The sequence below is a fragment of the Arachis stenosperma genome, chromosome 5 (genome assembly GCF_014773155.1).
Source record: "Arachis stenosperma cultivar V10309 chromosome 5, arast.V10309.gnm1.PFL2, whole genome shotgun sequence".
Lineage (NCBI taxonomy): Eukaryota > Viridiplantae > Streptophyta > Magnoliopsida > Fabales > Fabaceae > Arachis > Arachis stenosperma.
The window spans coordinates 2,128,852-2,142,400 of NC_080381.1; the positions used below are offsets into that span (position 1 = coordinate 2,128,852).

The window sequence follows — 13,549 nt, forward strand, 5'->3', positions numbered from 1 at the left end:
AGTGAAATAAAAGTCAGATTTTTATGACAAGGTCTAATCTCATAATGATACAAGACAACCCACTTTATTTACCCAGTAAACCAAAAAATAAAAAATAAATAAATAAACAAAAATGGTGAAATTTTCTTTTGTCCACAGGGATTCATCTAACACCTCATGAGCAACTTTGACTGGTTTGAGGACAGCTATAAATTAGTATAAATTTTGATTTTATCCATGCAAATTGCAAACTGTAATAAATCCCATCCAAACAGGTCAAAATGGAACAGTTAACCTTCACCAAACCAAAAAAATTAAAAAATGAAAATAGTCAAAATCCACACACAATTACTATAAACATACTACATAGTCAATGGTGTCTAGCTGCCACCAACACCAAGCACCCTTTATCAAAACATGCAAAGCCTCATGCTCTCTACTCTCTACTCTCTACACACAAAAATAAATAAAAATTAATATGTTTATTTCAAAATAATTACTAAAAAAAGTAACTTTTAATATTTTTAGTGTGTTAAAAAATTTGTATAATTATTTTTTTGTTAGTGTCCTTAAAACATGTTATAGTGAAATCCTTTAATTAACATTATAAAAATAAATTTATTTTATAAAAAAATTTATTTTAATATACTGTCAATATAAAATTATTTTATACATATATTCAATCACATAACGTCATATTAATAAAAAATAATTATTTTTACATTGATTATTTATCATAAAAAATAATTATAATTGTACAACTGTGTAAAATATTTTACACCGTAAAAAAAAGGGTGAAGGATAAATCTATTACTGTTAATCATAATTTTATAATTAATCTGCTAAGTGCTTCATTTAAGTTTAAAATTTGACTTTAATTCTTATTTTAGTCCTTGAATATCATTTAAAATATGTCCAAGTTTCATTTTTGCGTCTTACATACCATTTTAAAATTATAGCTTGCTTCTACCTCAAACTTATCTATCATTAAACTAAAAATAGCCATTTTATCCGAATTTCTTTTGTCAAGGACTGTACTATACTGCTATATTTTTTTAATAAATAAAAAAATAAAAAATGAAGATGGGTTTTTAATTGTATTTTTAGTAGTATTTGTGAAGCAACCTTAAAAAATCTTAATCCCTACTAAGGTAAGGTTCCAATCATGGCCGAACTCGTTTACTCCGAGGTAACCGCCCCTCCTCCTCCACACCCTCTCCTCCATCTATATCACTCCATCCTCCTCCTCTAAATGCAAATCATTCACTCCTTCTTCTTCTTCTTCTTCCTCTTTTTCTTTTTCTTCTTCTTCTGCATAATATAATAAAACACAAAAACCGCAACTTCAAAAAAAAAAAAAAAAGATGAGCGTTCCTCCACCTCACCCTCCTCTTCCGACAGCAGCGTCGATGACGTGGCAGGCGGCGCCGTTCACGGTGGCGCAGTGGCAGGAGCTGGAGCACCAAGCCCTCATCTTCAAGTACCTCAAAGCAGGACTCACCGTTCCACCGGACCTCCTCGTACCTATTCGGAGGAGCCTCCAGTTGATGTCTCAGAAGCTCTCACATCACTACCCATCTCGTAAAATATCATCTTTTTACTCTTTTGCCCCCTTACCCATTTCCTTTTCAGCTTAAAGTTCCAATCTTTGATATCTTTTTGTGTGTGCCTGCTATGTGTTTGTGTTTATGCGTCAGTGGGGTTTTATGGGAAGAAGATAGATCCGGAGCCAGGGAGGTGCAGGAGGACCGATGGGAAGAAATGGAGGTGCTCCAGGGAAGCACACCCTGACTCTAAGTACTGCGACCGCCACATGATACGGCGTCGTTACCGTTCAAGAAAGCCTGTGGAATCATCAACTTCATCTCAGCAACAATCTCACTCTTCTGCTGCTGCTTCTGCTGCTACTGCTGCTTCTACTACCACCACCACTACTACTACTACTGCTGCTTCTGCTGCTAGTGCTGCTGGTGGTGGTGGTGGTGGTGGTGGTGCTTCTGGTTCCGGTGGAGCCTTCCACACACTCCCTTTGCACACCAATGGTACCCGTGAAGGTTTCACCCTTGGGAGCAGCAATAGTAGCAGCTTGCAAAACTTGCACATGGACCACCCTTTGTCACTTCCCAGTGAGGTTAGCAAGAAGGAGTACAGGTATCTCTCTATCATTTATTTCTTCTACTTTTATTTTATTTAATTTTCTTTTTTATTTGTTTTTATTAAAAAAGGAATCTATTGGTTTGGTTTATTGGAATTGGTTAGTTAGTGAACCCATTTTAGTGAAGGGAAAAAGGGGTTTGTGATAGTAGTTATTGATTGATTGATTAATTGACTGGTTGGTACTTTGTTGGTTTATTGAGCCGCTTGTGATCATGTTTGAAATTGGGAACCCCCTTTTTTTCCCTTGTTTGGCCTTTTTTCTCCTTTTGAGGGTACTTGTTAGGTGATGTGTGAATGTGGGCGCTGTGGGATTCTTTTTGCTATTACTCATTGTTTATTAGCTGGGTGATGATTTTGTCCGTAGGGGGTGTTTGAGTTTAGGGATCTCAGCAATGATTGCCATGATTTATAGTGGAGTATGATTTTCATGTTTTTAACACATGTGGTTGATAGAATATTATTGTGTTTTGCATGGTAGCTGTGATGCTAAGTTACCTATCATGTGGGTCATTATGATGTGTAGGATGAAAGTAATGTGCAAGTAACTTAGCCATAGTTTTCAGAGTTATCATTTGCGTGTATTCGAGTTACACCTGTAAGTCAGATGCCATAGTTAGGTGAAAGAATGCATTGCTAATAAGCCATGATCTACACAAAGTTCAGCCTGACATTGTTTAAAAGTTTTCAATGTTTTGAGACAATTTTCATCACTGCCCTTTAGAAACAGCTAGCAGAGTCTTCATGCCTTGTTAAGAGTGTTTCAATTGATTGCATTTAATTAGGTGTTGCAGTGTAACATGGAAAGTTTATTTAGTGATTGATGTTTTTGAAACCTCAATTGTTCCCTTATCCATGTGTGATCATAACCCATATTATGTTGACATGTTTCTAAATGGTTGTTAAAAAAATATTAAAAGAGCGGTTGGGCATGCTGTGTTACCTTGTCAGAGGTTGAGCCATTATATTTGATAAGATTGGAAATTAAGGGATTTTACTGATGATTATATATTTTTGAGAAACTAAGTATATTTGAAAATAGCTGTAGCACTGATGTTAATTGGTGACACTGCTAAACCAATTAGGCATAGGTGGTTTCATGCGTATCAATTATGCATTGATGGATAAATTGATGATTATTCAGAACTGGTAGGTCATAGCTGTGGGGTGGTTAAGGAAATTTTGACATGTGACTATTTCTTTTCTTATCTATTTTTTCCCTGGTAATTTGGTGATATGGAATTCTCCATTTTGTACCAATTTAATCTGTAATAAAATCTTTCAATTTTTTTTTCCCTTTAAGCTTGCTTTCTTTTATGTATGTCAAAAGAACACCCTCTTTACATCACAAATTTTGTTCTATAGTATAGTTAAAGAAAAAAAAAGCAAATGTGGAGGGGTAAGAAAATGACAAAAATTATTTGTTGGTAATCTGAAGTAGATCATTTAATTCTTTATAATTACAATGAACTTGTGAGATTGATTTGAGACATGAAATGGGGCCTATTTACTTATTTTTACAACAATACATAAGTGCACATAATTTAAATACTTTGCATACAATACATAGCAAACATTTTTCTTATGGACAGTGCCTAATCAATTCACCTCTATTGATTCATATATGAAGATAGTGGGTGGTTATGATTCCTGCTTCTTAATCATTTGGGTCTACTTGTTATGTTTCTTGATTTGTCTTTGGATTAAGTTGCATCATGATGTTTACTAAACATTTCATAGGTTTGCACTGAACTCCGATGTAGACGAGCACAACTTCTTGCAGAAAGATCTGGGAACTGTGAGATATCAAGGTTATGACTTCACCTCAGATGGCCTGTGGTCCATGCCTCATATCCCATCAAACACTGTTTCAGAATCAAGAACTGGTTCTACCATGGTTGGAGACTGCTTCCAACAGCAAACAATTCGCGATGCTGATCTCTTAAACCTCAATGCTTCAGGGTCGAAGGAGCTCGTCTTTGGTAGCCAATTGAGTCCGTCGTCGTCTGGGTCTTTGAAACAGGAATATCAGTCCCCGCAGTCACTCTTCACTGACTGGCACTGGAAGAAGGATTTAGGCTCTGACGCCATTTATCGGCCCCACAAAGATTTCAATTCAGATGCAAATGTTGATTGCAATGGTTCTTTGTAAAGTTTGCAACTGAGTTTTTGGGATCACAACACCTTTTGTCTCTCCCCCAAACCAATGAAATGCTATAATAAATAAATAGAAATCCTTATGCAGGATGAAACTTTCATCCATAGCATTCAGATACTTAGAGGGAATCATCATGTTATTCAAATCTTCAGAATATGTTGTTGTCTTATATAATAGTTAATACACTTCCAAGGAGTTCATGCTTTCTTTATATGTAAAACTTGTAATAACATTTGTCTATGCTTCCCTTTTTATAATTTTTAATTGTACTGGAATTTAGTCTGGTTCATATATCTCTGCTATGATTGGAGTTCCATGATTGCTTAGAGACATGGAGGTTGATATCTTTAGCCATCATGTCTTATTTTACGGATGATGAGTGTGTTTGGCAAACGCGTTAGAAAAGAGAGAAGCGTTTGAGTTTTATGTTTGGCAACTTTTATCCTTTTTATGTTTGGCAACTTTGATTCTACTTCTGAACGCATATTCAGGAGAAACTAAAATTTGTAGTTTTTGGGTTTATGTTCATGGTGGCGGATTACCTTTGGAAAATTAGGTGAGAAATTTATTCTTTTTTAATCAATTCTACTCTTCATTTTCTTCTATAAAAAGGATACTAGTAACTATAACTTTCACAATAGTTCTTTCTATTTCTTTATAGTTCTTTGTTCCATTTTTTTCATCAAAATCGTTTAGATTTGTTTCAATCACTAGCAAAGTGAATATTTTAATTTTCTTTATTATTTTAGTACTCTTTTTTATATTTTAATTTTTATGTTTTTTATTGTATTTTTTTATTTATACGATAAATATTTTTATATTATTTGTGTAGTGTTCTGATTTTTCATGTTATGTTTTTATATGAGTTTTTTTATCATTTATTGTACTATTCTTTATATGTATATTTTTCATGAAGTTTGTTTTATTTATTTTAGTACTCTGATTTTTTATTTATTTTTATTTCTTTTATTCATATGAGAAATGTTGTTGACGTTTTTAATTTTTTTAGTGCTCTTTCAGGTATTTTATTAATTTTTATAATATTTTTGTTATTTTTTGTTCATATAAATTTTTTTTCTATCCTTTATTGCATTGTACTTGTGTTATTGCATTGTACTTGTGTTGTGTATAAATTTTTTTTATTTATATAAATTTTATTTACTTTTTATTATATTTTTTTTGTTTATATGATATATGTTGTTGGTTTTATATAATTTTTATTATTTCTTATCTGTATGATTTTTTTATTTTTTGATGTATTTTATTTTTGTTTTGTATTAATTTTTTATTTTTTATTCTTATTTTGTAAAATTTATAATTGTAATTATTATATATCACGTTTATTATAAAAAATTTGTATAATATGAATTATGATTCTATAAAAAAAGACAAAATAAATAAAAATTAATTATAAATAATAATAGAGTCATAAATAATGAAAATTTATAGTCCAAAATAATACTAAATTAAGGAGTACTAGCAGTACTGAACAAAATTATAGAATATTTTTTTGTTTGATATTATAAAATTGACAATACTCTCTTTTATATTTTTATTTTTTATTGTATTTATTTTATTTATATGATAAATATTTTTTATATTATTTTTGGTAGTGTTCTTATTTTACATGTATATAAAAAATTATTTAAATTAATATTTTTTAGTAATTTTTTATCTAAAAATAATTTTGAGTAGTATAATTTAAACAACATTCATTTTACTATAATTCATTTTAATATAAAAATTGTCTAACATAAATTACTTAATACAAACTTATTTTTTTATCAAAATTAATTTTCTAAAATAAATTTTATGCAAATTTTTATTTGTAAACCGTAATTCAAACATTTTATGCAAATTTTTATTTGTCTCTTCGATTATTGTATGAATGATGGAATCAATGAATAACAAACATTCTTTATTATATCCTAATATGGGTATTTAGAACGTGTTTTCAGACGAGTAAAATTAGCAGAGAAATGCTTTACGTATTTATTTTATCTGGTTTGAATGCTTAGTTGATATACGTCACTCCTCCATTGGTAGAACACGAGATACGAATGAGCATAAATGAGAAAAGTTTTTTGGTTGTACAAGACGAGATAATAAATCAATTTAGATAGATTGATTATTGCATGAATGATGGAATCAATGAATGACAAACATTCTTTATTATATCAAATTATGAGTATTTGGAGCGTGTTATTAGTAGAAAAATGCTTTGCATATTTATTTTATCTAGTTTGAATGCTTAATCGATATACGTCACTTCTCCATTGGTAGAACACGAGATACGAATGAGTACAAATGAGATTAAGTTTTTTGGTTTTACGAGACGAGATAATAAATCAATTTAGATAGATTGATTATTGCATGAATGATGGAATTAATGAATGACAAACATTCTTTATTATATCGAATTATGGGTATTTGGAACGTGTTTTTAAACGAGTAAAATTAGTAGAGAAATGCTTTGCATATTTATTTTATCTGATTTAAATGCTTAGTTGATATACGTCACTTCTCCTGTTCTTCATTGGTAGAACATGCTTAGTCGATATACGTCACTTTTCCATTGGTAGAACACGAGATACGAATGAGTATAAATGAGACGAAATTTTTTGGACAGAGATAATAAATCAATTTAAAAAGATTGAGTGATTAGTTTATTTATTTATTTAAACAAATGTTAAAAAATTTAAATTTAATTGTTAATAATAAACTTTTAAATTTATCTTGATTTGTTGAGATTGAACTATCGAATTAAAAAAAATATACAAAGATATGAGATGAGATGATAAAATAAAGAGAAAATTTCGCTCCCCTTTTCTGCGAGATGCTAAAATGACACTCCCCTCTCCTCTATTTTATAAATGTACATTTTTCTCCTTTATAACTTTTAAAAAACCTCCTCTTTAATTCATTTTAAATTTTTTATATTAACTAATATTAACTTTATCTATTTTTTAATAAAAAATAAATTATTTTTTGAAAAAATATCCATTAACAAAAATTTTATTTTTTATCATTAAATTTTGCTTACCAAAATATTCTTTAATAAATTATTTTTTATTGATTAAATTATATTTTTACCAAAATACTTTTTAAAAAATTAATAATTAAATTATTTTTTTCTAAGATATCTACCCTTCAATAATTTTTTAATTATTAAATTATAATTTTATCAAAATTTTTGTTAACAATTATTTTTATATTTTACTATTAATTTTTCGATATCAATATATTATTTTAACATTAAATAAAAAAATCTTACCACTGTTAATATGTATAACAATTAATATATATTAATATTGAAAAATAATTTTATTAGAATTTTTTATTTAATATTAAAATAATATATATAGATATAAAAAAATTAATAGTAAAATATAAAAAAATTGTAAACAAAAATTTTGGTAAAATTATAATTTAATAATTAAAAAATTATTGAAGGGTATTTAAAAAAATATAATTATTATTTTTTTTATAAATACAATTTAATCAATAAAAAATAATTTATTAAATGATATTTTGGTAAATAAAATTTAATGATAAAAAATAAAATATTTGTCAATGGGTATTTTTTAATAAAATAATTTATTTTTTCTTAAAAAATGGATAAAATTAACATTAGTTAACACAAAAAGTTTAAAATGGATTAAAGTAAAGGTCTTTTAAAAGTTAGAATGGAAGAAATGTACATTTATAAAATTAAGGGGAGGGAGTGTCATTTTAGCATCTCGCATAGAAAGAGAGTGAAATTTTATCTAAAATAAAATATGGAAACTCAGGTGCAGTCAGACTTCAAGTAAAGTTGATAGTCAAGAATCGTTAGATGATTTGATTGATTTGACTAAATTTTTATTTAACTGCTCTTAGCTATCAACTTTACGTAAAGTCGACTCCATCTGAATTTTTGACTAAATAAAATTGGAGAGAGAGAAAGGAGTAGATGGTACTTTACACAATTTTAAAATTTGTTGATTTTTCATAGTATTTTACAATTGAATAAGGCATAAATTAATTTATTATTAATTAATAAATTATTATATATAAAAAATAATATATAAATTTTTAATATTTATTTAAATAAACTAATAAATTAACTATCGATGAATTTAAATTAATTATACGGCATCGAAATTTAGATGCATGAGAATGAGATAGCAGTGTTGCTTTCATAGCTTGATGGGTACAGTGGTAATAAATGAGAAATGGGCAGTGGTGGTTGGTATATTAAATATTAATGCTTCATTTTGGAGTACCATTTTCGAGGCACATATGGCGGTGTTTCGTATTGTATTATTATTCTTCCCATCAAATTTCTTGATCTAAGGGGAATGAAATTTACATCTTGCATGATAAAGTTATGTGTTAATTTTATCTGATCAAATATTTTTGTGGATTTATACTTTTGAAATTAATTTTGATATACTAGTAATTTAAAACTTTTTATATGATTATTTAATTATATTTATTTTTTAAATAATTATTTATATAATTAATATAAAAAATAACTTTTTTATTAATTTAATTATATATATAAAATTATTTTACATCAAAACTAAATTCTTATACTTTTTTCAATTTTTATATGTAATAAAAGTACACGTTTAACAAGATGATTGATTCTCCTTGAATTTTAATTTTATGGGTTTTGTTTATGTGTCATAAAGACATAAATTAAAAATATTATAAAAAAATATTTTACAGATATTTATAGATGAGATTTATTCGAATTAAAAAAAAGATAGAACCAAACTTATTAAATTTTAATTAGTTTAAGTTAGTTTGGATATAAATTTTTTTGTAAGTGGACCCAAACCACTTAAAACTAGATTGGATCCGTTTGGATAATCTTCTCGTATTCTATTACAAACAAAATTTAGAAAAAAATAGAAAAAATAGGAAAACTTTATGTAAATAATATGTAATAATAAAAAGAATAAATGAATAATAAATCATCGAAATTACACTTAAATAAATACCATAATTTGAGTTAGAGAAAAATAAAATTATACATATATTATTATATTTTATTTTTTAAAAATTAACATAAACTTAATCGGATAATTAGATTGGTTCGGATACTACAATCCTATAATAAATACCAGAATTAATTAAAGTTGGATTTTAATAGGAGAATTCGATTCGATTATCTATTAAATATAGATTCAATATAATCGGATTAAGTCGATTTTAGTTAGGTAATTAGATTTTTTTTTTTGGTGACTAGTTAGGTAATTAGATTGCTTGTACTTGTGAATACCCTAATATTTTATAAAAATTATTAAAATATATATATTTTACATTTTCAATACATTGAATACGATAATTTTTTAAAATTTTTTATTATTGTATGTTTAAAATATGCTCTTAGGACACAAATTACTTAATCCTAATTTTATTTATTTATTTTTACCGAATTTTTATGTGTGATCGATCAAATTGAGAACTTTATTGTAGCCAAAGATTGAGAACTTCATGTTCATTTCTCTTTCCACTGGTTTAGTTTATACTTTATATGAAGACTATTAATTAAGAAAAATTTTATTAAAAAATATATATATAATTCAAGTTCTTAATACATTATTAAAGAAATTGTTAATAATCTTAATATGTATAAAACATATATTAACTAAATTCTCAAAGAATTAAAAAAATGAGCTTACCTCCTCCTCCTTAAGTTTAATTGCTCCTTAGTTTTGTTTGTTTGATTTATGTATTTGTTTGGGCATGCACTTTTAATAAATGAGTCTGTTTGGCCAAAATATTACTTGGTAGAGTCTATATATTAAAAAAAAATAAAGTATATTTTTTTGTCTTTGAAATTTATTAAAAATTAAAAAAAATAATTATAAATTTTATTTTGTTTTAAAATTTTTTTATTTACATCAAATATATTTCCGACAGCTAATTTTTAAAAAAATTTAAGACTAATCTAATAATAATATATAAAAATTATGCTTGATTTACTTGTATTAAGAATTGTTCTTATGAAATTATTGTTAAATTAATCTTAAATTTTTTTAAAAATTAGCCACTATAAATATATTTGATACAAATTAAAAAATTTTAGAATAAAATTAAAATAAAATAAAACTTAAGAATATTTTAAAAAAATTATTAAACTTTAAAAACAAAAAATATCTTTTACTCTTTAAAAAAATGGGTCGAATAATGTGGTCTGTAATAGAGCAAAGACCTATGTGCAATTCTGTGGTGAAGATTTTGATGGTTGCGGCCCAGAACAAAAAGATAAATAAACCGGATAATTGCAGTTAAAATTTGAGCAAGGCAAAGAATATAACGAAGTTTTAGGCTAGGGTAAAAGGGATAATAATTTTATGTTTGCTTCATATGCTTTAAATTTTGGTGAATGCTATAGTGTTTTTTGAAATTTTATCTAACTTATCGAAAAAGATAAATAGACAATTTTAAATATTTTATTTTTTATTTTTAAAAATAAGTTAGATAATTTAGACATCATAATAAAAGGTACTATAAAATTCACCTTAAATTTTATTCAGCATGTTAAAACGAAATATGAAACGAAGTGATTTCGAAAATTAAAAATTACTATTTCTACGCTAAAAATCAAGGATTATATATATATATATATTCTAAAGTTCAATACTTTAAACTTCTTAGAATTTAACAACCACCACCACAACCATCATGTGAGCCAAAACACACATGATATGAACTAGACGTGCAAAGTTGTGAATATGTGCATGTATCTAAAAACTTGCAGTCTAACATAATTTATTATTTTTATTCGGTACTTGATCAGTAATATTTTAAAATATAGTATTAGACTATTATATTAAAAATATTAAATTACTCACCAAAAATACTTATCCAACTAAATTAAAATGGCTAACTCTTAATTTTTTTTATCTTTAACCAATAATCCATATAAATACAAAAAAAATGTAACTAATTTCATAAACTTATTAATTTTAACATAACATAATCTTATTATTCAGTATTAATTAAACCATAATATGTCAACACTAAGGACATTCTACAAAATACAAATATCATATATGTTATATATTAGGTAAAAATTCAGATACAGACGATTTCACGTGAAGTTGATACTTGAGAACTGTTAGATGATTTGACTAAATTTTTATCTATCACCTTTCAGATATCAACTTCACGTTAAGTCGACTTCACCTGAGTTTTCACCTTTATATAACATCATCATCATCAATTTTGAAATTGCCACAAAAATTACACTCAAGAACATTATTATTAAACGGTGCATCATGTTTTGGAGGAAGAGGTGCCAAAGTGCCACCACAATTCTTGATATTACAAACATACTTCTTAAGAAACCTTACATGTGGCACATGATCATGATCATCATCAATCTCATCATTATTACTCCAACTTGCTTCAACCTTGCACCTCTCACACCCACAAACAAACCCATAATCCTCCATCAAGATCTTCTTCCTTGTAGCATAATCCCTCCCAATCCTAAAATAGCTTATGCAAATCTCTTCTCCTTCATCAACATCCTTAATCAACCTAATAACAATGTCATTAGTATTAGTATTAGTATAAGTAGTGTCCATATAATCAAACCTGCAAGCATTGGGAACACAATCATGGTTAAACATTGTGGCTTTTGGGTATATCCCATATGCCTTAATTGATCTCTGAGGTCCATTAGGGTTATAAGGCTCCATCAAGCAGAAGGAATTGATCCTATCCTTTGCAAGAGCCTGAGCAACAAGATCAACACTAAGCTTCTTGTTGGGAAAAAGGGGTGAGATTAGATCATGAAGAAAGTTTGCATCTTGAAGGATAGAATCATCTGGGGTGCCATGTAGAGAAAGCAGAGTGTTGATCTCAGAAACTGCAAGGTTGTGAAGAGCAACAACAAAACGAGCTTGCACTTGATGGTGTTGTTGAAGCAGTGGTGAATGTTGAAGTGATAGGAGTGCTTGGCAAACAGTGGAGGAATGAGAGGAATTGACGGAAGTAGAGAGGCACTTGTTGCTGCAGAAATGGTGGTTGAGACAAGAAGGACATGAAAGAAGAGTAGGAGGTAGGGTTCTGAAGCAGTGATCACAGTAAGAAGAAGAAGAAGTAAGAGGGGAAGAAGAATAGAGAATGAGAGGGGGTTCAGTGAGGATAACTTGGCCAGCTTTGAGAGCTTGAGAGGCTACAAGGCCTCTTCCTTTTCCTGAAATATGCTCCACCCTCAACATTGAATCTGCCATAGCTTCTCAACTTGTCATCACTGTCAACAAGATTTCAAGTTTCAGAGTTGGTCAATTATTGCTTCATCATGTGCTTTTGGGGATAAGCATATTAATATCCACAAATTTTATAAAAAAAAGTGGCATTTTTTTTAGGGGTTCGATAATGACGCGTAAAACGTTTTTTCTGTAAAGGCATTTAACTGTTATATTATTATTGAATGTATTAATGAATTAGTTTTTTTTTTAATTTCTTAGCAAATTAGAATAAAATCGTTTTTTTTTTCTATAAGAATAACAATAAATTCATTTTTTTGGGATTTAATTGAATTTTTAAATTTTTATCAAAAAATTTAAAAATATTTAATTTATATCCTGTAATTCAATTAGATTAAACTGGGTCTAATAATTATAATGCAGACAATTGAATTTATTATTGTTGTTATAATAAATCGATTTTATTATGATTTATTAAAAAATAAATTATTAATCAATTTAATAAAAATGTCCAATAATAACATAACATATATAAATATTTAAAAAAATATTTAGTGTCTTTATTAAAGTGGTATTTTTTTTATAAAAAAATCTACAACTTATTATAATTATTGGATTTTTAAATTGAGATGTTTCACATCAGTTTTTAAGATAATTTAATTTTTAATAATTTTAATTATCTTCAGTTTCTATTTTTTTTATTTTATTAGAAAAATCACTTTTTAGGTCAACTTTTAATAATAAGTTAGATAAATTAATTTTTAAATTAATTCTTTCGTATAAAAGAATAATTTGATGTTATATGAAGATTAATTTATTTAATAACTAAAATTTATTAAAAATTAAAATATTTGACTACAATTTTTTTAAAGATTAATTTATAATATTGTTTAAAATTAAATTATTAGAATATATCATATATATTACACGAAAATATTAGATTATATATTAATTAAATAGTGTTTTAAATTTTTTGTTGTAAAAAATAAACACTAAAAAAGAGAGTATTAATTTGATGATTATTTTTTATATATATAATATTTTT

The 13,549-nt window shown here is 26.9% G+C and overlaps 2 protein-coding genes across 2 annotated transcripts; one reads left to right on the forward strand and one right to left on the reverse strand.

The window, feature by feature from the left end:
* The first annotated feature begins 1,116 nt into the window (after positions 1-1,116).
* LOC130979138 (growth-regulating factor 3-like) lies at positions 1,117-4,580 on the forward strand. Its single transcript, XM_057902501.1, has 3 exons — positions 1,117-1,560; positions 1,677-2,130; positions 3,874-4,580. Exons 1-3 carry the CDS (start codon positions 1,344-1,346, stop codon positions 4,283-4,285), a joined length of 1,083 nt encoding a protein of 360 aa, XP_057758484.1. The 5' UTR covers positions 1,117-1,343; the 3' UTR covers positions 4,286-4,580.
* A 6,700-nt stretch (positions 4,581-11,280) lies between these two features.
* Positions 11,281-12,587, reverse strand: LOC130982544 (histone-lysine N-methyltransferase ASHR2-like). Its single transcript, XM_057906581.1, has one exon. The coding sequence runs from the start codon at positions 12,526-12,528 to the stop codon at positions 11,488-11,490; it is 1,041 nt and encodes a 346-aa protein (XP_057762564.1). The 5' UTR covers positions 12,529-12,587; the 3' UTR covers positions 11,281-11,487.
* Between the last annotated feature and the right edge of the window lie 962 nt (positions 12,588-13,549).